Source organism: Culex pipiens, chromosome 2 (genome assembly GCF_016801865.2).
Source record: "Culex pipiens pallens isolate TS chromosome 2, TS_CPP_V2, whole genome shotgun sequence".
NCBI classification, from domain to species: Eukaryota; Metazoa; Arthropoda; class Insecta; order Diptera; family Culicidae; genus Culex; species Culex pipiens.
Genome location: NC_068938.1, coordinates 7,798,943 through 7,826,296, shown reverse-complemented (window position 1 = coordinate 7,826,296; position 27,354 = coordinate 7,798,943). Strand labels below are relative to the sequence as shown.

Here is a 27,354-nt window from a genome sequence, read left to right as displayed (position 1 = left end):
TTTATTTTTACTATAGAACACATTTATTCGTCTTGTTTATCGCATTTGAATCCCAATATATCATAGCATTAACAACTAGTTACCGTACTTTATAATTGTTCTAAAAATCGAGTTTACTTCATTCGATCCAACAACTGATTGACTCTTGCGTTATTTTGTTTTATTAGAAAATCACACATTTTACAACTACTCTAATTTGTTCCCTTCGCAACGATTGACTTTTTTTTTCTCTATTTCGGAAATGGTTTGTCACTTGATTAGTAAAATCAAGTGACAAACCATTTCAATCACAATTTGCGGCTATCATTCCGATTACGATACGATTATACTCTTACACTTCAGACACTAGGTCACTAAGGCTAAACACAATCGACTATTCACATGCATAAAGGTTGATAACGGAAAGGAGTGGGGCCTATCTAACAGCTGTTCTGAACAGCTCATACGATGCTGATTACGATTACAATGCGGAAAACCAGGAATGTCCGACTTCGACTTTGATATCATTTTTTAATTCTTGTTCCTCAACCGGTACTGCATCACGTAGAACGCGGCCACGCGAAACACGAAGAAGATCACCAACAGCGCAATCACAGCCTCGACGAAATCCGCCCGCACCATGTCGATCTCCTGCAGGAACTTCTTCGGCAGCACAAAGTGGCAGTACGTCTCGTCGCAGTCCAGCTTTGGCCGATCATAGCCAAAGATGGCCACCGTAGCTCCCTGGAGGGCATACTTCAAAAAGGACACGTGAAACAGCCAATGCATCCACGGGTGGGCGTCGTTCAGGTGGATGAAGAACCCGGAGAAGATCAGGAACGGACAGATGAAGAACGGTCCAAAGATGGCGCCATTCTACAATAAAGACAAAGGTTAAATTTTATTTTCTCAGAAATCAAATGAGTCCTCACCTTAACATTAAACAGTGAAGCCACCAACAGACCAAGTCCTTGGGCAACCCATGCGACCATCAGGCAGATCAACGTGAAGAGGCCCATTCGGTAGGGTTCCGGTGGTTGGGCCGTCATGTAGTACGTGATTACGATGTAGGTTACGGTACAGAGGGCCTGGATGGGGATGTCCGCGATGGTCATGGCGATGTAGTACGCCCGCAGTGAGTACCACCGGTTGAAGTGTTCTCGGGTGATGATCGGGAGCTCCAGGGGGACTGAAAGTGGAGGGAGAAAAATATTGATTTTAGAAATATATTTAAGGTTTTACATTTTCAAAGCAATTTTTAATAAAGGTAATTTTCAATATTCGTTATTTAGCATTTAAAATGTGATTTTTGAAAAAAATATCGAAACTGTGGTAGAAAAATGCCAAAAAATAATATTTTTGATAGCAAAATCAATTTTCCAATTGGAAAGTAATTGATCGAATATTTGATCAATAAATAAATTCCACCATTTTGAAGTTTTAGTTACTTTCAGGTTATAATTTTTTAAAATTCCATAATTTTTAATTTTTTATTGCTGCAATTGAAAAAAAACATATTTTAGGAAAACTGAGGAAATTTCATTCCATTTTCTCTCTGAGACTTTAAAAATTGGGCAATTAGTTTGAGGAATACAGCTTCAAAAAGCTTTTTGAACATATTTTTTCAGGGCTAGCGTTCCTTTATAAACAAACAAAAAAAGGAAAAATTTGCAAAATTTCAGAACATTTTTATTGACTATAACTCCAAAACGGTGAAAACTTTAAAAAATCGGGTTTTTACATTTCCATTGCAAATAAGATTTAAGTTTTTAAAAAAAAAATTTAAAATCTATTTTTTTCTGAAAATAATATCTCTGGAAAAAGATTTTGCACAATCATGTACTATGGCTCAAAAGAAGTTTTTTTTGAGTCACATAAAAAATAAACATAAAAAAAAAACAGATTTTTTGGGTATTTATTTTTTGGGATTGCCTCAAAAGGCCGAAACTCAAAAGGCAGAATCTCGGATGGCCGAAATTCAAAAGGCCGAATTTTGTCTTTTGCCCAGAAGGCAGAACGTCTCAAAAAGCCGAATGTCTCGAAAGGCAGAATGATTATGGAATTCAGAATTTTGTTCATATTTTCACGATAATCATTGATTGTGATGTTCAAAAATACCAGGGCTGTGGAGTCGGAGTCGGAGTCGGAGCCGGAGTCGGTGGAGTCGGGTCTTTTTGCGGACCTGGAGTCGGAGTCGGAGTCGGAGTCATCAAAACTCGAACAGCTGGAGTCGGAGTCGGAGCCGGAGTCGGCTAAATTTTATGAGCTGGAGTCGGAGTCAGAGTCGGAGCCGGAAATTTCTGATAACCCGGAGTCGGAGTCGGAGTCGGAGTTATCTAAAATTCAACAATTTTTTTTACTTGTTCAGTATTTGTTATAAAACAAGTTTCACAGAACTTCTAATATAAAAAAAAATTTAAGTTGCATTCGTTATCATTTTTTAATTTAATTCAGGAGATTTATTAGATGCCATTATGTTTTTTGAGCATTTTTGCCTTCCTCACCTTACTGAGGAAAGGCTATAAAATCACTCAGAAAACGAACTTCTTAGTTTTACCTCCTAGACCCACCTTCATGTATACTTATCGACTCAGAATCAAATTCTGAGCAAATGTCTGTGTGTGTGTGTGTGTGTGTGTAGGGATGTGGGTCTGTGCACCAAAAAATATGCACTCGATTATCTCAGCACTGGCTTAACCGATTTGGACCGTTTTGGTCTCATTCGATTCGTCTTGGGGTCCCATAAGTCCCTATTGAAAATTATGAAGTTTAGTAAAGTACTTCAAAAGTTATGCTCAAAAAACGATTTTAACAAAAGTCCGGAAGATTGTAAAAAGGGTGGTTTTTGTAAGAAAACCCGTCATGCTATACATTTTTAGAAAGGTAATAAAAAGACCTTTCCAATGCGTCAAAAACATTTAAGATCTGACAACCCTATCAAAAGTTATAAGCACTTAAGTGTTATTTATGCACTTTTTGGAGGCCGGATCTCGAATATTTCGATGAAAACGTTGTCCGGATCTCTCATGCGACCTATCGTTGGATAGGTAATCAAAAGAACTTTCCAACGCGTCCAAGACATTGAAGATCTGACAACCCTATCAAAAGTTATAAGCATTTAAGTGTTATTTATGAACCTTTTAGAGGCCGGATCTGATATATTTCGATGAAAACGTTGTCCGGATTTATCATGCGACCTGTCGTTGGATAGGTAATTAAAAGCCCTTTGCAACGAGTTCAAAAGATTGCAGATCTGACAACCCTATCAAAAGTTATAAGCACATAAGAGCCCTGAATTATGAAGATCTGACTATACCCAATCTGACGGTATGAATAATGAATCAAGTTGATAGAACACTGAAAGGTCCGCCCTTTTGTATCTATTTTGGATAGCATTACCCTCTAAATGTGAGGAAGGCACCAACCACCTAAGGGTGGATTAAGTAACGTTTTATTGTGTATTAATGCTCTTATTGTGTTATTTCACTCTGATCATTATATGATACCCTGTTAATCCTCTCTAACCTAAGTTTGTAGTATCATAAAAAATTAAATTAGTTGAAAATAATAGAAAATATTGGTTTTGTATTCAGAAATATTCAATTGAGTCTTGACTGCATCCTTTTGCCTGAACCCTTTCAATTCAAATTTGACCAAATTGTCGATTCTAAGGCAAACTATTTTGATATCGTTGCAAATTATTGTTGAACAAATCTCATGATTTCAGAACCAAAAAGGACTTAATAAAAAATGTATAAATTAAATGATAGGAATTTAATTTATTTTTCAAATATTATTCAACCAGTAATAATTTTCTCATAATGTATATGTCCCAAGCCAATATGACGGAAGGTTATAATCATTGCAAACCAATATACCTAACTAAATCTTTTTGGAAAGGTAGCTAATGAGGTCCTTTTGAAATATCCGTGACCTAGAAAATATTTTACCAGTGGAGTTTAATTTTTTTTCCAATTTTATGATTTTTCATATGGGTAATTCTCCGCCAACTTTGCGTGAAACTTTGTCCTAAGGGGTAACTTTTGTCCCTGTTCACGAATTCGAGGTCCGTTTTTTGATATCTCGTGACGGAGGGGCGGTACGACCCCTTCCATTTTTGAACATGCGAAAAATAAGGTGTTTTTCAATAATTTGCAGCCTGAAACGGTGATGAGATAGAACTTTGGTGTCAAAGGGACTTTTATGTAAAATTAGACGCCCGATTTGATGGCGTACTCAGAATTCCGAAAAAACGTATTTTTCATCGAAAAAAACACTAAAAAAGTTTTAAAAATTCTCCCATTTTCCGTTACTCGACTGTAAAAATTTTTGGAACATGTCATTTTATGGGAAATTTAATGTTCTTTTCGAATCTACATTGTCCCAGAAGGGTCATTTTTTCATTTAGAACAAAAATTTTCATTTTAAAATTTCGTGTTTTTTCTAACTTTGCAGGGTTATTTTTTAGAGTGTAACAATGTTCTACAAAGTTGTAGAGCAGACAATTACAAAAATTTTGATATATAGACATAAGGGGTTTGCTTATAAATATCACGAGTTATCGCTATTTTACGAAAAAAAGTTTTGAAAAAGTTGGTCGTCATCGATCATGGCCGTTCATGGTCACCCGCGACAGACACGGACGACGAAACAAAGAGAAACGCAAAAAGTAACTTTTTCAAAACTTTTTTTTCGTAAAATCGCGATAACTCGTGATGTTTATAAGCAAACCCCTTATGTCTATATATCAAAATTTTTGTAATTGTCTGCTCTACAACTTTGTAGATTATTGTTACACTCTAAAAAATAACCCTGCAAAGTTAGAAAAAACACGAAATTATAAAATGAAAAATTTTGTTCTAAATGAAAAAATGACCCTTCTGGGTCAATGTAGATTCGAAAAGAACATTAAATTTCCCATAAAATGACATGTTCCAAAATTTTTTACAGTCGAGTAACGGAAAATGGGAGAATTTTTAAAACTTTTTTAGTGTTTTTTTTCGATGAAAAATACGTTTTTTCGGAATTCTGAGTGCGCCATCAAATCGGGCGTCTAATTTTACATAAAAGTCCCTTTGACACCAAATTTCTATCTCATCACCGTTTCAGGCTGCAAATTATTGAAAAACACCTCTTTTTTCGCATGTTCAAAAATGGAAGGGGTCGTACCGCCCCTCCGTCACAAGATATCAAAAAATGGACCTCAGATTCGTGATCAGGGACAAAAGTTACCCCTTAGGACAAAGTTTCACGCAAATCGAAGAGGGGTCGGGGCAACTTTTCCCGATTTCGTGTGAGTTGGTAGAGAATTACCCATATATGTTAAGTGTACGATCATTTATAAAGCTTCGTTTTAGGTGAAGATTCAAGAAGTATCGCGCGCCTCCTTATACATAGAAAATTTTAAAATTAAAATAAATCAAAAATCCCTGGGTACAATATTTTCTAGGTCACGGATATTTGAAAAGAACCCCTTAAGCGTCCTTTCCACAAATATTTTTTTTAGGTAAATTGATTTGCAATAATATTCTTCTCCAGCTATGGCGTGATGTCCATGTACGTCTTAAATAAAAATCAATGGAGCTTTAAAAATAGTTTCGTTTAAAATTGTTATTTCAAAAACCAAGGTGACTTTGACTGTCACTGTGCTTCTTATAAATGTCAGCCTAAAAGTGAGCAAATTAAATATATATGTTATTTAAATCGATGATTAAGGCTAGGTTACTTTTAATGATTCATTACAAAATAAAAAAAAATAACAGTTAATATTTAATTTTTTTAAATTTGAGGTTATGTTAATGAGTCCAAACACGGTGCTCAAAATACCGTTATTATGAAAAAAAATATGCACTCCGAGATTTTGGGGTCTATCGATTCCTTACACCATAGCGCATCTCTGTGCAAAAAATAAAAACATTCGCTGATGTAGTTTTCGAGATACAGCCCTTTTAAGATGTTACATCTGATTTTTTCAAAGAAAACCAAAACAATCAATACAATTTCAGCACTTTAAGGAATATGCATTTCGAGATAAAGGTGTTTTTTGCTTCATATGACTGTCAAGCATCTCTGGGCCAAGTTTCAGAAGGTTTGCTGATGTAGTTCTCGAGATACAGCCATTTTAAAATGTTATTTCCGACTTTTTCAAAGAAAATCTATTTAATCGGCTAATTAATTCAGCTGTTCCTCAAAAACAACATCAGCAAACCTTCTGAAACTTGGCCCAGAAATACTTGACAGTCATATGAAGCAAAAAACATCATTATCTCGAAATGCATATTCTTTAAAATGCTGAAATTAAATTGATTGTTTTGGTTTTCTTATTAAAAATCGGATGTAACATCTTAAAAGGGATGTATCTCGAAAACTACATCAGCGAATGTTTTTATTTTTTGCACAGAGATGCGCTATGGTGTAAGGAATCGATAGACCCCAAAATCTCGGAGTGCATACTTTTTTTCATAATAACGGTATTTTGAGCACCGTGCCAAATTTACTCTAAAAATTGTTCTTCTCAAAATGCCTTCAAAACTGGAACTATTTTTGATACTGTCCAGACTCGATTATTATAAGCCTCGATTATCCTAAGTTCGATTTGTATGGGCTTCGAATTACGTTCTAAAAAAATATTTTCGTTCTTTCATTCGAGTTCTGCGACCCCATTTTAGTCAAATTTGAATAGTAAATTGCCTATTAACGTGGAGGTCAAGAGTGGCAGAGCGTAGTCCAAATTTTTTTTTTCTTGTGGGCTGGTAGAAGCGTTCAAAATTGAATTTCGGAAAATGTTAAACCATAGGGATCAAGAAGACATTCTGAATTTTCAGATGGATTAACTACTTTGAAATTTCATCAAAATGTTAATTCACAATGAGTCGATTTGTGAAAACTTCGTAGACCGTCTGCCCACGTTTTGGTTTGTTCCCACCGCGATAACTCTGACTGGGGTCACTTTTTCGCAAATAGAAAAACATGATAGGAAAGAGCAAGTTCTTACGATTCTTATGATACCATAACATTGATAGTTTTCTCGAAAAATATTGGAGCACTAAACGCATGAAAAAAATATTTTTGAAAAACTCGCGTCCGCCAACAAACCACGCGTTAGAACGTGCAGCAGTGGACGTACGAAAAAAAGGAGAAACCGACATAACGGTGATAACTGCTAGCCGCGTGGCAAAAATGGTTTTGCCTGGTTGCTTTGTCATTGTTTCTCGTTCGCTGCTGCACCATCGTTCTTCTACACACGGGGCACAGAGGGGAATAATCAAAATTTTACGAAATAAATGAATATCTTCTCGGGAATATTTTTGGGAATTTTGGTGTCTTTGGCAAAGTTGCTCGTATTAGTAGTGCGCATCTTTTGGCACCAATTTTTAGTTCCGAACTTCACCGCATAGGTGGCGCTAAAAACTAACTTTTTACAAGAGGGTCGTGAACTTTGGTCTCTTCGACAAAGTTGTGTAATTTATCATTTTGAACAACTTTTAGAACATTGAAAAATCCCAAAAATAATGGCAAAAAGTAACAGCACTTTAGACAAAATATCTCTGATATAATCGTTTTTTGTTCTAAAATATCTTAAAACTTATTTATTTATCATTCAAATAATGATAGTTGGTGAAAAATAATTATTGAAGAAGTTTCTGCTGAATCTCAAAAAGTTTCTGCTGAATCTCCGAAAATCAGAAATGAATTTCACCTAAGTATTATATATTTAGCTAAAACAAATTTCGAGCCTTCTCTATGACCAAAGTTCATTTTTTTTTGCATGTTTGGATTGCCCCTAGAAGTTTTCATTAAATTTTGGTGGTTGTCCTGAATTTCATGTAAAAATTTGAAAATCAAAAATCTTGAAAAGAAATTTTCAGATTGATTGGATGCCTTCAGCAAAGTTTTAGAAAATTGTTAGAACAATCCAGCATTCAGAGTCAGGTAGAAAATAATGTTTGGACCTGGGGGGGAATTTGTTCTCTTGGCATTTTTTATGATTTAGCTTTTCCATACAATTTGCAATTCTAACTACATTAAAAATATTTAGCAAAGTTTGTGATAGTAACTTGCTTGCTCTCTTCTAAATAAACTATTCATCAATTGAAATAATAGTGATATGCCACCATCAAGTACGCGATGGAAATACATGCCAATTCAACAAAAAAAAATCAAGAGATTTTCAATTCTTGAGTTTTCACATGAGATTCGTATAAGGACAGCGGCCAAAATTGCATGAAGACTAGGGGCAATCCAAAGATGCAAAAAAAATGAACTTTGGTCATAGTAAAGGCTCGAAATACATTTCTGGTTTTCGGAGATGATTGATTATAACTTATAGGCAAAAAGACCAAATATTTTTTTTAGAAAAAACGAAGTTGACTTTATAGCTGTCGGCCACCATTGCTAGGTTGGTACTAGTGTCTTCCTTTTATCTACAACGACTTCGCCACCCTGGGCTCCTAAGTGTATGAAAGTATGGCACGGAGTGATACCCATATTTACACAAAGAATTTTTGAGCACCCGCCGCTTTTTTTAGAAAAATGCTCGGCAAAACGGCTCCGAGCAGTTCAGAGTTGTTTCCAAAATTACCATATTTTCAATGTTTTTTACTATAATTTGTAAAATAAGACATCAAAACTTTTTGAGATTTAGCAGAATCTTCTTCAATAATTATTTTTCACTAACTATCATCATTGGAATAATAAATAAATACGTTTGAGATGTTTTAGTACAAAAACGATTTTATCAGAGCTATTTTTTTTTCTTAGTGCTGTAACTTTTTACCTTTGTTTTTGGGAATTTTTCAATGTTCTAAAAGTTGTTCAAAATGAACGCTATACAATACCATATTGTATGACGAGCTTGTTCGACATAGGAATCTCTTTCTCATAACATTAGGGATCTTTATTTATTATAAAATTTCTAAATGATTGCGTCTCATACCAAATGTATCCCATTTGGGGTATATGAAAAACACCCAACGTTTGTTTTGTTAATTATTAGTGGAACACATAAAAACTCTTTCAGTAAAAAAATAATCTTATGACGAGGTTGAAAGCAAAAACAATAAGAAAGTAATTGTATAACAGGAATACTGAAACAAAATTCAGTGGAGTAATTTTGCGTGTGTAGGTAACTACAATACAAGGAATATAATTTATTGATGGCACTTTAGTATATTCAAAAAAATATGTATATGTAGATCCCATAATAAATGTCAAATCTCGATTAAATTTTCAAAAGGCCCTATCTGCATAGGAAACCCATGAGGGATAGGTTGTTTTGAAAATTTAATCTAGAAATAATGACTCTTTTCTATGTTCCCAATATCTACTTTTGGTTTCACGTTTTTTTGTGTAGAACTATATATATCTTAGGTTAATTTTTAAAAGGTCCTTAGCGCCAGTTGTAAACAAAGCAATCTTCTTTGAGAATAATTATCCATGCATAAAAAATCCAATCTACACTATGAGACTTTCCTTAGTTACAAACTTTATTTTAATAATGAATGATAATTAAAATTTGTTCTTTTTCTCAAAATTTTCCAAAATTCTTTGAATCAGATTCTTGAATTGTTTGTTTCATCGAAATGTTGATTTTTCATTCATTTTAGGCGTCAACCATAAAATATGTCACGCTCTAGAGGGGAGGGAGCGGGGGGGGGTGTCTGAGCAAGTTTGATTTAGCATATTAAATTAATTTTATACGTGTTCGCAAATCCTGACAAAGAGGGGGGGGGGGGGTAAATTTTGGCTGATTTTAGCGTGACGTACTTTATGGATGAAAACTTATTACCAAAAAAGTCTTCAGATTCAGACGGAGAAGGGTAAGTTTCCCTTGTGGGAGAAAGCCAAAAGGGACGCATGAAGATGTCGTTATAGTTAATAGCCACTATCGCTAGTATGAACGACAAGTTTCCCTCTACCTTATATTTTGACTTGAGATATTCCAGAATATAGTGAAAAAAGCTCAGTAGTATATTATAGTGGCATAGCTTCTATTTGTATGGTACTCTATGCTACAATAATAAAAATAATCACTTTTTTGTTTCAAAAATTATGAAATTGACGGCAAGCTTGTTTGTTTTTCTCACCTAACAAATGTTCTGAATGAGTCCTATCGTTAAAATGTTCGCAAATCAGTACCGCTTAGAAATATGTTGTTCTGAACTCGCTCACAGCTAATCTCTTTAACTTATGCAGGGCATATGGAGTGAATCTCTTACACCATTTTCATTCTTATTTATAGGGCACAAATCACACAAAAGATGGATAAACTATTTAAAAAAAATCTAATTCTGTTTTTGGTAATACACAATCTAATCTACCTCTGATTATTGCAAAACCCATTTTTATTTCTTTTATTTTCATTTCTTTCTGATTTATCAACTTTTGTTAATTATCAATCTTCTAAAGCTTTTGCATTATATTTTAACTTTTCGTTACTGAAATCATAATTCAATTTATTTTTTATTTTATTACCAAATTTATTATCTCAATGTAAAATTTCTGCCACTATTAAATCCAAAATGGCGACCATTTTTGGATTTAATATTTTCAATCTTTTTCAAACATTTGTGGGGTCATATTTGAGTTCAAAAATCCATTATAAAATAACGAAACAAAAATATTTTGTGATTTGATAATCCAAAGTGTTTTTTCTTAGGACACTCCCTAATTAGATTTCTTTGGCAAAAATAAAACAGTTTTAAGTTTTTTAGGGATCGCAGTTGAGGGTTGAGGTTTGTACATACAAAAATCACGAAATGTTTAGGAAAAACATCGCTTCAGGATTTTGCCTGCAGGTAGCGCAAGTCTAACCCAATTCCAACTTTGTCATTATTGTACACTAGGGTGGTCGGAATCCGGGCTTCCTCTTGAAATCAAAGATCGCTAGGCTAAATTACAGATTTGAGCTCATTCTGACCACGGGAACCCCTCCCTCTAATCGCTTGAAGTTTGTATGGGAAAATTCTTCAAAATTTATAGAGAAAAGCAATTGTTTCAGTTTTTTACCTGTGGAATGGAAAAATTCAACATTTTCAGAGGTAAAATTACACATTTTTTCTGAAATAAAAGATGTGTCCCTTCCCAGATTTAATATTACCATGATTTTGTTAATGTGTGCAAGATCTTCGTTATGCCGGGACCCGCGGTGTAGGGGTAAGCGTGGTAGCCTCTCACCCAGTCGGCCTGGGTTCGATTCCCGGTGGAATTTTTCGAGACGAGATTTTTCTGATCACGCCTTCCGTCGGATGGGGAAGTAAATGTTGGCCCGGTCTAACTTAGAGGTTAGGTCGTTAGCTCAGTGCAGGTGTAGGAGTCGTCTCCGTGGGTCCTGTCTCGGTGGAGTCGCTTGTAGGCATTTGGACTCACAATACAAAGATCGTCAGTTTGAATCCCCGGGTGGATGGAAGCTAAGGTGTAAAAAGAGGTTTGCAATTGCCTCAACAATCAAGCCTTCGGACACCTAGTTTCGAGTAGGAATCTCGCAATCGAGAACGCTAAGGCAATTTGAAGATCTTCGTTAAATTTGAAAAAAAAACTGTCCATATTTTTATGATATTTTGCTAAAAAGTTATTAGCTTCCATTAGCTGCCCAATTCCGCGCGGATGGATAACTCTATAGTGAGATGGCGATACATCGTGGTGCTACCTGGTTTTTTGAAGTGCAAAACAGAAAAAATGTTGGAGTCATCATCTAAAAATAGACGGTGCCATATCTCGCCCAGCAAAATGAAGACGTTGGTTTGAAGAAATGGAAGAACCCAATGGGATGAACTATTGCATTGAACGAACGGTTTATTCTACCATTTGATTTTGGTAGGGTTATTCTCTCAGCTTTCTTTTATGGGTAATTGAAATTCAATTTCCTACAACTATGTCGAGAGGTGCAAAATGATCCGAGTTAGCCTTTCCTGATTTGAAAAAAAAAATCCAAGTTTGACTACAAAAAAATCACCAAATTCAAAAACCATATTCAAAATTTTGTAGAACTCGATTCGATCAAGTCTGTAATTTCTGCGAACGAAAGCATCGCTCCAACTGTAGAGATTAAAAAAATGTTTGAACTCATTTAGACATACTTAAAATTATCTGGAAAAAGAATCGTATCAATTTCAACAATCCAACGAGTTGAAGTTTCCGTACCGACTTTTTTGGAGGCTTAGGTGTTGGAATGTTTAGTCAAAACAAATCAAAAATCAAATTATTCGCTCTACAGCATTGCCTTGGCGTTCTCGATTGCGAGATTCCTACTCGAAACTAGGTGTCCGAAAGCTTGATTGTTGAGACAATTGCAAACCTCTTTTTACACCTAAGCTTCCATCCACCCCGGGATTCGAACTGACGACCTTTGGATTGTTAGTCCAACTGCCTACCAGCGACTCCACTGAGACAGGACCCAGAGAGATGACTCCTACACCTGGACTGAGCTAACGACCTAACCTTTAGGTTAGTCCGGGGCCAACATTTACTTCCCTTCCGACGGAAGGCGTGATCAGACAAATCTCATCTCGAAAAATGCCACCGGGACCGTCTGGGATCGAACCCAGGCCGACTGGGTGAGAGGCAATCACGCTTAGAGGCAATAACACATTGTTACACACCAAAAAATAACACTGCCATTTTTCATTTTAAACACGAAATTTTAAAATGAAATTTTTTGTTCTAAATGAAAAAATTACCCTTCTGGGTTAATGTAAATTTGAAAAGTACATTAAATTTTCCTTAAAATGACGTGTCCGAAAAAATTACACTTGAGTTACGAAGAATGGAATGAACGTTTTTTTTTTTCGGAATTCTGAGTACGCCATCAAATCGGGCGTTCAATTATACATAAAAGTCTCATTGACTCCAAATTTCCATCTCATCACCTTTTCAGGATGCAAATTATTGAAAAACATGTCTATTTTCGCATATTCAAAAATGGAAGGGGTTGTACCGCCCCTTCGTCACGATACAAAGTTTCACGCAAATCGAAGAGGGGTTGGGTCAACTGCTGTGTGAGTTGGCGGAGAATGACCCTTGTAGCATGACTTTTTCTGATAATAATCTATAAAACTTTGATAAATCAGAAAATTCCATCTCAAGATTTTCAGATTTACGTACCCACTTTATATGACTTCTCCGCAAAATTGTATTGAGACTTGTATGAAAAAAACTTATGATGCTAAATTGTTTTTTTTTTTTTGACAATTTTGTGGTACTCTACGATTTTGCAAATGAGCATTTCTCTACGAAATCGGTCGCATTTTAATTTTATTTTTATATTTTTTAATCCGGGTGAAACTGTTCAGGTGCCTTCGGTATGCCCAAAAAGCCATTTTGCATCATTAGTTCGTCCATATAATTTTCCATAAAAGTTTGGCAGCTGACCATACAAAAATGATATATGAAAATTCAAAAATCTGTATATTTGAAGGAATTTTTTGATTGATTTGGTGTCTTTGGCAAAGTTGTAGGTATGGATAAGGACTACACTGAATAAAATGATGCACGGTAAAACATTTTTCGGTGATTTTTAATTTATCTTTTTGTCACTAGAACTTGATTTGCAAAAAAAACTATTTTGATTTTTTTCTGATATGTTTTAGGAGACACCAAATGCCAACTTCTCTGAAATTTTCAGAACGGGCATAAAATCTTTGACCGAGATATGAATGATAAAGGGAGTAATATTGTATGTTTGGCATTTTTGAAATGTTAGTCTTGATTTTAAAATTTTATGAAATTATTGTTTTCGAAAAGATCGGAAAATTTCACGAATGTTTTGAAATAAAAATATTTTAACAATGAAAATCGGATCATTATCTCAGCGACTATCTAATGATCCGATTTTCATTGTTAAAATATTTTTATTTCAAAACATTCGTGAAATTTTCCGATCTTTTCGAAAACAATAATTTCATAAAATTTTAAAATCAAGACTAACATTTCAAAAAAATTCAAATTTAGAAAATGGTGGTTTGTTTGATTTAGAAAACATCAATTTTCCTGTGTTTAAACACTTGCATGGCAATATCTCCGCAACTAAGGGTCGTATCAACAAAATTCAAAAATGCAAAATATTGAGAATTTTCTCAGCTTTTCAAAAAAAAATATGTTTTTTCAGAAGTGGGCAATCATGTGTACTTATTTTAAAGAATGAATAACTGAGACTATTTAAAAAAAATACCTAAAAATGGGGCACTTTAGGGACCATCCATAAACCACGTGAACACTTAGGGAGGGGGGTGTATGGCGATTGACCACACTCCATACAAAAAAGTTTTTTTTTTGTATGGACAATTATCCACAAAAGGGGGGAGGTTGAGATTTACAAAAAAAGTGTCCACGTGATTTATGAATGGTCCCTTATCAAACTTTCACTAAAGTACTTAACAAAATCTTGTTTAGGAGACATGATTAAAGAATCCTGTTTTTTGGAAATTTCGAAATCCGAACAAAAAATACTATTAACAATTTTACAAATCAAAATCTAAATTACAATCGAGAAAACATACAATTTGCTTAGGAAGTTTCCAAAAATTTTCTTTCTAAGCTTTTTAAATTGAACAATTAGTTTCTATCGGTCATATGGTCTAAACTATGGAATAAGAAAATGTATCTAAAATTACCTTTTCAAAATCATTGCTTTATTTTAAAATTTGAAAATTTTGAATTTATTTTTATTGAAAAAAATTAGAAAATTACACAAAATTTTTATAATTCAAGAATGAAAATTGTAAAAATAATCTCAGCATTTCAAAAACATTTTATTTTAGATGTCCTTTTCTTTCAACAAGTATTTTAAAAATGATAAAAATGAATGCAATCAAAAATGTATACTCATTAGGGTGTATTATGGTTGAACAGAAAAAAAAAGGTGTCCAAATTTAGTGAGCACAGCAATTTTTCGGTTCCTTTTGGGGTCCTAAACAACTCCTCAAAGTTTGGGAACAATTAGTTTAGTCCTTATTCTGAGCAAAGCGGTTAAATTTTCTATGGGAATTTCAATGAGAAACCCTTTTTTTATATTTTTATTTTATATTTATAAAATCGAATTTGGTTACTCCAGAAGATGCTTTACAACTTTCTTCAAGAGAGTGTCGTGCTAGCTTGCCCCTAAAAAAGATACAGCGTATGTAGACTTGTATGGTAGAACCATTTATGAAAAATTGCTACTTTTGACATTGTAATGCATAGACAAAGTTGAAAATTTGAAATCGTGAAAAATTTGCGAAATCGTAGAGAACTACTCGAAGAGAATGTATGGAAAAAATTTAAGCCAAAAAAAAAATACTATGAAGTCGAAATAAAAATTACATCGACAATCTTGACATCAAATTACAATGTTTTTAAACTGGCCTGAGTATCAAAATACTTTCAAAATAAATAAAATCCATAAATCTTGAGATTTTTCATCTATTGTTTTTTGCAGACTCAAGATAAAAATTGTCATGTTTAGACTTTTTATTACTGAAAATTTCATCTTTTGAGTTATACATAAGATGATATAAAATAATTTAGAAGTGCTGCGATTTTAGTCTAATTCGTTATTATTATGGAAATGTGCAAAATAAAGTAACACATTTTTTTAACATTATTTTAAGATGAAGAATCAAATTTAAAACCAACAAAAATTCAATTATTGTTTTTGTGTTGTGTCCACCTAAAAGTGATTGTTTGTATAAAAGTGATTTTTTGCCAACAGAAGTAATGATCAATCTTTATGATATTGTCAACTTGGAAGAAGTACTAATTATTCCAGACAATCTAAAAATAAAAACAAAACTCATATTTGATTAATGAGCAGTTCTCTAGGATTTCGATCATTCGATTTTTTTTGTATTTTTTAATCCGACTGAAACTTTTTTGGTGCCTTCGTTATGCCCAAAGAAGCCATTTTGCATCATTAGTTTGTCCATATAATTTTCCATACAAATTTGGCAGCTGTCCATACAAAAATGATGTATGAAAATTCAAAAATCTGTATCTTTTGAAGGAATTTTTTGATCGATTTAGTGTCTTCGGCAAAGTTGTAGGTATGGATACGGACTATACTGGAAAAAAATGATACACGGTAAAAAAAAATTGGTGATTTTTTTATTTAACTTTTTATCACTAAAACTTGATTTACAAAAAAACACTATTTTTATTTTTTTTTATTTTTTGATATGTTTTAGAGGACATAAAATGCCAACTTTTCAGAAATTTCCAGGTTGTGCAAAAATTCATTGACCGAGTTATGAATTTTTTAATCAATACTGATTTTTTCAAAAAATCGAAATTTTGGTCGCAAAAATTTTTCAACTTCATTTTTTGATGTAAAATCAAATTTGCAATCAAAAAGTACTCTAGTGAAATTTTGATAAAGTGCACCGTTTTCAAGTTATAGCCATTTTTATGTAACTTTTTTGAAAATAGTCGCAGTTTTTCATTTTTTTAAATTAGTGCACATGTTTGCACACTTTTGAAAAAAATATTTTTGAAAAGCTGAGAAAATTCTCTATATTTTGCTTCTTCGGACTTTGTTGATACGACCTTTATTTGCTGAGATATTGCAATGCAAAGGTTTAAAAACAGGGAAATTGATGTTTTCTAAGTCTCATCCAAACAGCCCACCATTTTTCCATGTCGATATCTCAGCAACTAATGGTCCGATTTTCAATGTTAATATATGAAACATTTGTGAAATTTTCCGATCTTTTCGAAAACAATATTTTCAAAATTTTCAAATCAAGACTAACATTTTAAAAGGGCGTAATATTGAATGTTTGGCCTTTTTGAAATGTTAGTCTTGATTTGAAAATTTTGAAAATATTGTTTTCGAAAAGATCGGAAAATTTCACAAATGTTTCATATATTAACATTGAAAATCGGACCATTAGTTGCTGAGATATCGACATGGAAAAATGGTGGGCTGTTTGGATGAGACTTAGAAAACATCAATTTCCCTGTTTTTAAACCTTTGCATTGCAATATCTGTGCATCTGTGCAATAGTGTTTTTTTGTAAATCAAGTTTTAGTGATAAAAAGTTAAATAAAAAAATCACCAATTTTTTTTTACCGTGTATCATTTTTTTTCCAGTGTAGTCCGTATCCATACCTACAACTTTGCCGAAGACACCAAATCGATCAAAAAATTCCTTCAAAAGATACAGATTTTTGAATTTTCATACATCATTTTTGTATGGACAGCTGCCAAGTTTGTATGGAAAATTATATGGACAAACTAATGATGCAAAATGGCTTCTTAGGGCATACCGAAGGCACCAAAAAAGTTTCAGTCGGATAAAAAAATACAAAAATTAAAATTGAAGAAATACCGATTTCGTAGAGAATTGCTCTAATTGTAAAAAAAAGCTATTTGGTTCTCATGGCTTTATTTTTCATTATTTATCAGTAATTGCAAAAAATTATGGGGAAAAACATCGCTTCAAGATTTTGCTGGTAGGTAGAGCTGGTCTCGCCTAAGTATGATAGGAAATTCTTTGTCGGAGGGTGCAATAAGATCCGAGTTGATCCTGATGAGTTATCAGCAATGCGATGAAAATAATCCGGCTCATGTTGGGACCATCCATAAACCACGTGGACAACTATTTTGGAAATTTAAAAATCTCTCCTTCGTGGACAATTGTCCATACAAAAATAATATTTTGTATGGAGCGTGAACAATCGCCAAAGCCACTCAGGGAAAAAACGTGATCGTGAATTACACATAAATAATAACTAGAATAATATTCTTACAGTGAAGAAAACCATATTGAGTTCATTTATAAGAAATTTGTCCAATTTTAACCTAAAAACGAAGTCGACTTATAGATGTCGGCCACTACTTCTAGTACCAATCACTAGTGTCATCCTTTTAGCTTCAAGGACTTTTCAACTTACTTTTAGTAATATTTACTCTCGGTGGTATCGAAGTCCCGATTTTTTCCCTGCCGTAACGACATTAGACATATTTTATGAATGACCCCTTCAACATTGAACATGCCCACATCTTAGCCAGTTATTCCCTAACACCAACCAGCGCAACAGCGCTGGGGCCGCAAAGCGACGCGACGCAAATCTACTTTCCTGTTTTTAGCATTCTCTTGGTAGTGCCGGCGTGCGCGCTCGCGCACGCACACACACAGAGCACTTCGAAGCATTTTCGATTTTTAGCCGCCCGCCACTCTCGTGCTTCACCTTAAATATCAAAATACATTTTTTCAATATGCTATCATCGCCATTTTGGACGCCATCTTGAATTTAATAATTCTAAATCACTTTAGCGTAGTTTAAGGGTCATACTTAAGCCCGACAATTAAAAATAAGACCGAATAAGAATATCCGAAGTGAAATTTTTCCGAGGCCCTCGGATAATCCAGTCTGAACTGTATCTTGTTTAATAACGTAGGTATACAACTTGTAACCTAGATTTTTTTTTACGTGTTGTGATTCGAACTTATGTTCCTTGAGAAAAACTTGACACTTAGAGAGTATTTAAATAATCCTATTTATCAATGTTTTCAAAATAATAATTAACGATTTTTTTAAATATTAAAAAATATGTGGAGTCGGAGTCGGAGTCGGAGCCAACAATTTGTTGAAAGCTGGAGTCGGAGTCGGAGTCGGAGTCGGCTAGAGTTGGTAGGCCGGAGTTGGAGTCGGAGTCGGAGTCGGTTGGAGCTGAAAGCCGGAGCCGGAGTCGGAGTCGGAGTCGGCTAAACTTAGAAAGCCGGAGTTGGAGTCGGAGTCGGAGTCGCTTGAAATATGACCCGACTCCGCAGCCCTGAAAAATACAGTAAACTAACGAACTGTGTTCTTTTTTTATAATTTTAAGCGAAATATGCACAGAATGAGTACATTCTGTTTATCTTTACCGATTATATTGTTACCATGCATACACATGCAGAGTAGAATGAATTAAAGGATTTCAAAAGTGTTTCAATCTTGTTGTTGATTGAATTATGGTAACGATAACCAAAATTTGGTCATTCGTCACCAAGTACTTGAATGAATTCAAATAATTACAATTTTTTTTGCGGCAAATAAATAGAAAATTTTGAAATTTAGTTAGCAGCAATGCTAGAAAGTTATGCCTTCTTTATTTCGAAACAAATGTTTATTACATAACTATGGTTTATAAAAATAATAATAACAAAAAGCGCCCAAAAAGGCGGAAACGCATTACAAACGAAGTTTTGGATGTTGCAGATCTGATATTTTTGAGAAAAAAAATATCCTTGTATGAAACACCAGATATGGAAACTAAAATGACTTTAATTTGTTTTTATAAAGTCCATCGTTTTGATGTTATAGGCATTTATGTAATATAATATTTTCGAAAATGCTCCTTTTTTCGTACTTTAGGCCATTGCCCCCCATGCCCTCCTTAAAAAATAACCTGTACATTGACTGTAAACTATTTTATATAGATTGTACAACTTTTATTTTTGTAGTTTTAATCTGATTGGGCATATTTAGACTTTTTTGGGAATTTTTAATTTTTGGACCACAAATTGGAAAAGACATAAAACTTTAAATATGAAAAAAAAAACATTTTCATAAATTCATTGATATTTTGCAAAACATCAGAAGTAGCATAACTGTAATAATGTGAAAGTTGGGTTAGAAATTTTAAATTTAGATTTTTTTGTTTCCCCCACCACTCGACCATAACTGAGGGAAAAAAATAATATTTAAAAATATATTTAAAGAGATGAGAAATTTCTTTTTTTTTTTTGACTTTGTTGATTGTACTGCTGGGTGATATTCGATTTTTTTATGTAAAAACACAATCTCATAACACAATCTTTTTGAAAATTAAATAAAGAAATTTTGGGTTGATCATCCAAATAAAAAAAAAACTCGGGAATAATCTACAGAATTACTCTGATACTGTTTAAATGATCGTTTTTTTTTAGTAATGCTCTAAATATGAAAAAAAAACATTTTCCTACATGAAAAAGTTACCAAAACACGCAACGCACTGAATAATTAAAAAACTTCAAAATTTACAAACTATGTTTTGATGTTGTTATTCAAACAAAAATCGAAAACATTATATTTCATTTTTACATTTAATACTATTGAACTCAAAAAAAAAATCATGTTTGAAAATCTATTTGTCATTATTGCAATGTTATTTTTTCTCATTTTGGGATTGAGTGGAACATGTTATAAAAAAATATTTGATTGAACTATTGTAGAAATCATCACTTATTTTTTGTAAAATTATATGTGTTTTGCCTTTTTTTGTTTTCTTGTTTTTACCTTAAGTAAATCGGCTGAAATACTTTGAAATTATCAAATAATATGATATTATTTGTTATGGATGATTTTTTTCTCTTGATTTAATCAAATGTGCAACGAATAATATTGAAGATATTTTTGATGCAACTTTTTATTTTATTAAAACTATTAAAACTATTATTTTTGTAAAGTTACTATTCTATGCTGAGGATAACCTTCCACAGCTGATAAATTCATAGTCGTTGACTGATTTTTATTCTGATTTAAAGATTCTAGTCAATCAACAGGAGGAAAAAAATACAAATAACCTTGGAAATAGAAAATTAAATTTCAAACATATTTTTTAATAAGATATGAGGCAAACTCAACGCAGTGTTTACACATTATGAGATATATGTTACTAGCAAAAAAAAATCGTAAAAGAAACTTTAAGGATTTTTTAAGATAGTGTACAATTAAATTTGTGCTTTTAAAACAATTCAGCGAAATGTCGTGATCGAGTACTATATCATAATTCTTACACGAAAATTTATTTCTATTCTAAAATTCAAAAGATAAAAAATAATCATTTAATCAAATCCTTTAATGACACTTACTTTTTCAAAAGTTCCTTTTTACATAGGAAACTCATGGGGCATTGGTTGTTTAGAAAAAGTAATCTAAAATGATTGTTTTTGTTCAACAAATAAATTATCATGATTTCAAGAGTTGACAAATTATTATATTATTGATTATAAAATTTAGTTTCATCTCTCCGATTAAAACTAGTACCAGCATACAAAAATGCTGGAATTTGTATGACCCAATGTCACCCCTGATGACGGTATTTAGCCAAAAAAACATTTTTTTCTGAAAAAAAAGAACTTCTTTTAAAAAAATTGAGTATTAATCAGGGGGATAACACACACATTTCTATGTGATCTACAATATGTTAGCACGATTTTGAAGTTTTGTTCCAACGGAGGTGGTAAAAACATCAACACCAAACTTTGGTAATAAAAAGCTTGGAATAACTGTTAAAAAAAACGGAGGAAACTTTAATTAAAAAAATCTTCAATATGACATGAAAAAAAAATCTTGAATATCACAAAAGTTATCAAATTTAAGTTTTAAGATCGATATTTTTCATTTTCATAATAGTTCCAAAGAATTTCCTGTTATTGGCCTTTTCGAGGTATTTAAAAAAATCCGATCATTCAGTTCAGATTGTAGGGGAACTATACCCTTTCTTAGCCTATTTCTACTATCGGCCTATCAGCACTTTGATCATGAATTACAGCTTTCATAAAGTGTTTTTGACTGTTCCAAAGTAATGAATAGCTCAAATAAAAGTGAGCAAGCATTTCTCCTTTGTTGATACATCTGTAAATATTGATTTAATAGCGGAAAACGGCAAAAGTGATGAGAATTGGTCGAACGGCTTAGTGTGATTAAAATGGGTATATTTCCCCTATTTTGAACATGAACATTCCAAAAATTTGAAAAAAATAAATTTGAAAATATGTTGTCAACCGGTAGTAATATTTTTTTCAATGCGTCATTGTTATGAAAAGTTTAAAAAAAAATAACAAATATTCAGAATTTTAATCACATATTTGCCGAAATCTAGAATAGAACAAAAACCTTCTACTCACATGCCATCGTCATCGAGCTGAACGCCGTAAACATCAGAAACATGATCGAGAAGAACACGTAGTTAAAGTTGTTGAAAATGTGCGCCGCCTGATTGCCAATCCCAAAGTACAACATCCCAATCAGCGGCGCGATCGTACAGTGAATGATGAACCTCATCGTCATCAGCGACCGATCCCGGCTCAGAATGAGAAACGTCCTCAGCAGCAGCAGGTAAAACTGCCGGCAAAAGCTGGTCGTGTAGATCTCGTCCCGGCCGCACCACTTTTCCGGATTAAAGGACAACTTTTTGGCGAGCTTCTTTGGTTTGTCCAGCGGGGAGGAGGTGCTCGTCAGCAGACCTCCTCCGTTGGCGTCCTTGGTTTGGGTGGGTGGTGGCGATGGGAGATCGGGTGAAATTGGGGACTCCATGATCGGGAGTAGGAACGGGGTGAACGCTTCCCGGTTCCGGTAGGACGTGCTGCGACCGTTTTCCGTTTTTGCTACTAGGTGTTCACTTTGGGGGCCGTAGTCGTGGGTGGCAATTTCCAGGACTGGAATTGAAGGGAGGATCGTTAGAAGACGATCTTCTATGGAAGATTTTTAGTACACTTACGGAAATCCGACGGACTGTAGTGCTCCGGACAGATAATGTCCACCTCGCGCAGGAATGGCACAATGTTGGCGGCGGTACCGGTGAAAATGCATTGACCCTCGGCCACCGTAAACAGATGGTCGAACATGTTCAGCAGCAGCGCCGACGGCTGGTGGATCGTACAGATGATCGTCCGACCCTCGCGTGCCAGCTGCTTCAGCAGTTCGACGCACTTTTTCGACGTGGAGTTGTCCAGGCCGCTGGTCGGTTCGTCGAAGAACATCACCGGCGGGTTGTTGACGATCTCGAGGGCGATCGCGAGGCGCTTCTTCTGGCCACCGGACAGCTTGGAGGTACGCGTCTTTTTGTGCTCCTGCAACCCGATTGCGCACAGGATTTCGTTCATCTGAAATGAATGAATGTCAATTGTGAGTCACGACTTATCACCGTCACATGCCCAACGACTCAAGTTCCCGAAGGTCTTTCCCACTGTTATCTACCTCCGCATATCACTAAACACTATTCGAAGGTCGAAAGCAAAACCCTTTAACCGCATAACTCACCCTTATCTTCTTGCTGGCGGGGCTCAGCTCGGCGCCGATTTTGAGATTGGCCGAAAAGTGCATGGCCTCCAGGACGGTCAGGTGCGGCTGCAGGTCGTGGTCCTGCATGATGTACGCGGACTGGCGCCGGAACCGCTTCAGCTCGCGCTGCTGCTTGTTGATCAGAATCTCGCCGGTGTACTCGCTATCGCTGGGGAGAGGAAATTGTTTGTTAGAATTGTAAAATGTTCTCAGGTGGTTTCCGGAGTGCGAGATTGTGCAACAAGTGCTACAAAGTATAATGAATACGGTTTGCGAACGAGGAACGATAAGAGTTTCATTAAGTCAAGTTATGATAATTACAGCTTTGGCGTCCCGGGCAGACGGTAATAACAAAATTCATGCCATTTCAATAACAAATACTGTTAAAATAACAGAAAGTGTTGTGGAATCTTCTTGAAAAATCCATTTTTGCATAAGAGTTTAATAACAGTTTATGTTATCATGACAAAATTTGTTATTGGTCTGATATTGGTTGAAAGCCAAAACAACTTTGGAATAACATTTTTTGTTATGGAAGAATACCTCCAACTGTTATTGGGATGATCGGATTAGTTTTTAAAATAACAAAAAATAACAACAAAGATATGTTCGAAGAATAACTGAAAATGATATTAGTCTGTTATTACAATAACAATCCAATAACACAAAATTCATAACGACGAATAACTAATCTTGTTATAAATAACATAAAATGTTATTGGCCTAGTATTTTTACATATCAAAAAATGTTATTCCCAATTTATTTCCGTCTGCTCGGGGTGCTAGAATATCTTTTCTGTTTAAAATCGTAACTAATTATAGTCTTAATATAGAACTGCTATCAAATCATTCTCTTATTGTGCCATACTCTATTTATGGTAGGTAGATTTGAATAAATACTGCTACATAAAATTTTTATGTTTTCGAGTTTAAATTTCCTAAATGGTCAATTTTAAATGGAGATGCGTTGCTTTATCTATTTTTAAACATATTTTTGAGACTAGGGATAAAATTAAGATTTTTAATCATTTCGCAAAAATGTACTGCAAACTAGTATATTACCGATTAGGCAAATCTGCTTTGTTTATTTTTTGCCAATTCGTGCCATTAGGACACATATTTTGTGTAGACAAGAGTGTATCCCTCTCACATTTATGTAAACTGACATTTGAGGGAAAGGGATACACTCTTGTTTACAAAAGTTATGTGGCCTTTTTAAATGGTATGCTTAAATTCAAATCTTAATATTTTTACTGCAACTAAGTAGTTGTTTTAATTGCATATTTTTTAATTTACGAAATTAAACTCAAAATACATCAATAGAGCTATAGTACATGATGGAGCAAAATCTGGTTCCAGAGAAATGACATTTTAATAAATATCGTAAATATGGTAAAAAATTATAATTTGAAAACTTATTTAAATTTGCAATCGAAAAGTAATTTACCGATTTTTTGAAAAAGTATCTCGTTTTGGATTAATTTTTTCGTAAGGTAATAATTTTCGGAATTTTGAAAATTTTCGTGTTTTTAAATACTTTGCCCACCCTCCTCCCCCCTGATTTTTTTTAAATCGGAGAAAATTTTCTACACTTTTCACACTGAAAATCGGATAATTAGTTTTTGAGACACAGCCTCACAAAAAAGTCAAATCGATAGTTCAGAGCCAGGTAATGATTGATATTTTGCAACAAAATGGTATAGGAAAGCAACATTAATGAGCATGAGCATGATCATGAGAGACCACCCATGGTTGTCCTTCTCCGTTGCTGAACAGGACCATAATATCCCATCAGCACAACCGGTCATACGCTTAAACGATCTAATGGTGTTTCCCTTATCAACAGCATGTATGAATGCGTTGAAAAGGTAAAACATCAAGATCATTAAAACTAGATCTGAAGCAAATAGGTAACAGTCATTGGCCACCAACGGCGCCCGCCATGTCAGTTTGTAGATCTCGGGGGGATTGGGACGGGAATGTTAGTTAGCACAGGTTGCTACAAAGGGTGGGTTCTATACGATATCCACACCCCCGCGTGTGCCGGAAAACTACTTCTACTTGGGATTTTGTTAGTGGGTAAGGGTAACGGCCAGGATTCAACATAGAGGATGATGATGCGACCCAATAATCAATAAATTTCGTTTAATGGTGTGATGTATTATGCATTCTCAAGGCAAATAGTCGGATTATGCGAATGAGACTATTCCCGGTTATTTGGTGTTGAGTTTAGCATAAATGATTTAATCTTAGACAGCCGGCTGTGGAAAGATAAAACCAACTAAAATGCGAAAACGCGAAACCGCCCGGATCGAAATACACACACAATCGGGGGGACAACTAAGACGGAAACGGCAACGAAAATCCTGCGCGAGGACCGCGACGCACACCGTTCAAATTCTCCAACTCAACTCGGTATAGGAAAGCAACATTAATGTTAAAAAAAAGTTTGAGAATCGTGTTATGGTTTAACACCTCATAAAAAATAAAACTTGAAAAAAATATACTTTTTTTTGTGAATAAGGTATGTTTTCAAGTTATTTCGTCTTAAAAATCAGAAGGCAAAAAAGTAATTTAAAAAACAAAATGTTAATGAAAATAGAAGTCTTATCAACTGAAAACAATATAAAATGCATTTTTCTGCAATAATAATCATATTTAGCATGTTGAGGTTAGTTCAAACATATTTTAACTTTTTATGAAATTCCGAAGAACAGCACCGCAAAAGCTTTTTTTTCGCAAATATCAATTTTTTGTCAAAACTTTCAAATTTTGGAAACTTATGATTGCAAAAAAAACTGGGCAGGTGTATTATGCATTTTAAGGGTCTAGCTCATTGCCCCGAATGACATTTCCCCGAATGCCATTTCCCCGAAAATCATTTCCCCTAATTGGTCACATCCCCGAATACCACTTCCCCTAATCAGCCACATCCCCGAATGCCATTTCCCCGAATATCATTTCCCCTAATCGGCTATATCCCCGAATGCCATTTCCCCTAATCGGCCATTTCCCCGAATGCCATTTCCCCGAAGTGACACTTACGCCAATTGCCGTTTATTTAAATTTAAAATTACCCGAATTTGCATATCCCCTAATCATCATTTTCGCTAAAGCCTTTTTCCATGACTAACAGTTATTTTCTTTCTCAATTTTCCGAACAAACAGCTTTTTCGGGTATGCTGTTGATTAAATGTTGTAAATTGGGTAGTAAAGCCCTTTGTCAATTTTTATGAACAACGGTAAGAAACACGATTAAAAACCATTTCTGATAACTTTTTTTTTTCATTTTTATGCAAAAAAAAAGTTATTGACAAGACAACATTTTTTCGATGGATCAACTATGGCCCCCCTGGATCGAGCTGTCAAGTAGGAGCTTTTCTGCCAAGAAGGGCCGTGAAGTGAATTTTTAGAAATTGAATTAAAAATCCATTTTAAATCCTTTGCGATCGTTCAAAGGGTCATTGTACTTAGTAAAGCTTATTTTTCTTGTGAACAATAATATCACAAATTTAAGCTTAATTTTAGGACCCAATTACTAAATTTTTTGTTGTTCAATTAACATTTGTGTTCAACCGCATGATTAGATGTTGTTTTTGAGAAATTTGCAAGGATTTTTTTTTTCGAATTTTGTTCAAAAATGCAAAAAATCGAACAAATAGTTACATAAGGCTGGTACAAATTTTTGTTGATTATACTTTTCGCCAAATCCCAAACCAGCAATGTGAATAAAATGATCAGTGTGAACTGGGTTCTACTGATACGGGGTACTACGAAAATCGCACGGTATGTTTTTGAATCATAAAAAATATTCAATTCAATTCGGTTTATTTGTGAATAATCAAGTTACAATGAGTTCATTTAGGTACATAACAGAGTTTTGGAGTTCCTTTCAGCTGTGTGTTACATCGTAATTCAAACGAAAGTATTATTACTTATAAACATTAAATAGAAGGCAAGAGTAAGAAAAAGTTTTCAAAAAACTTACAGAAAGTGCAATGGGAAAAGGATAGATAAAGAGAAAGCTTAATACTAGATCAAAGAAAAAATATCAATTATAGATGTGCTTGATCATCAGCTCCCCAAGGGCCAGGAATTGTTCCGCCTTATTCCGGCAGCTCCGAAACCGCGTCATCATCTCCCCCGCGAGAGCAAAGAACTCCGGCAGGGTAAAGAGATCTTCCCCGGTGACTTCTTGCTGGCCCGCATTACCGTTACCGGCAGCGACCACGCTGGCGAACGAACGCCCCCAACCAGGAGGGAACGCTGAGTTGTCCGCTAGAACCGTACGCTGTCCAGCTGCAGGAACGGCTGCGCTCGTACTTCGCTGAGGGGAGTGGGACGCTGCTGCTTTCTTCTTCCTCTTTTCCTGCT

The 27,354-nt window shown here is 34.4% G+C and overlaps 1 protein-coding gene across 1 annotated transcript in view; it reads right to left on the bottom strand.

The window, feature by feature from the left end:
• Positions 1 to 27,354, bottom strand: part of LOC120412668 (ABC transporter G family member 5-like) — a 110,400-nt gene continuing 83,046 nt past the window's right edge. Inside the window, exons 13-17 of the mRNA XM_052708644.1 lie at positions 22,960 to 23,149; positions 22,418 to 22,802; positions 21,825 to 22,355; positions 912 to 1,168; positions 1 to 855 (exon numbers count right to left, since the gene is read on the bottom strand). Coding sequence (XP_052564604.1) covers positions 511 to 855; positions 912 to 1,168; positions 21,825 to 22,355; positions 22,418 to 22,802; positions 22,960 to 23,149 — 1,708 coding nt within the window. The 3' untranslated portion in view covers positions 1 to 510. The remainder of the gene's footprint in view (positions 856 to 911; positions 1,169 to 21,824; positions 22,356 to 22,417; positions 22,803 to 22,959; positions 23,150 to 27,354) is intronic.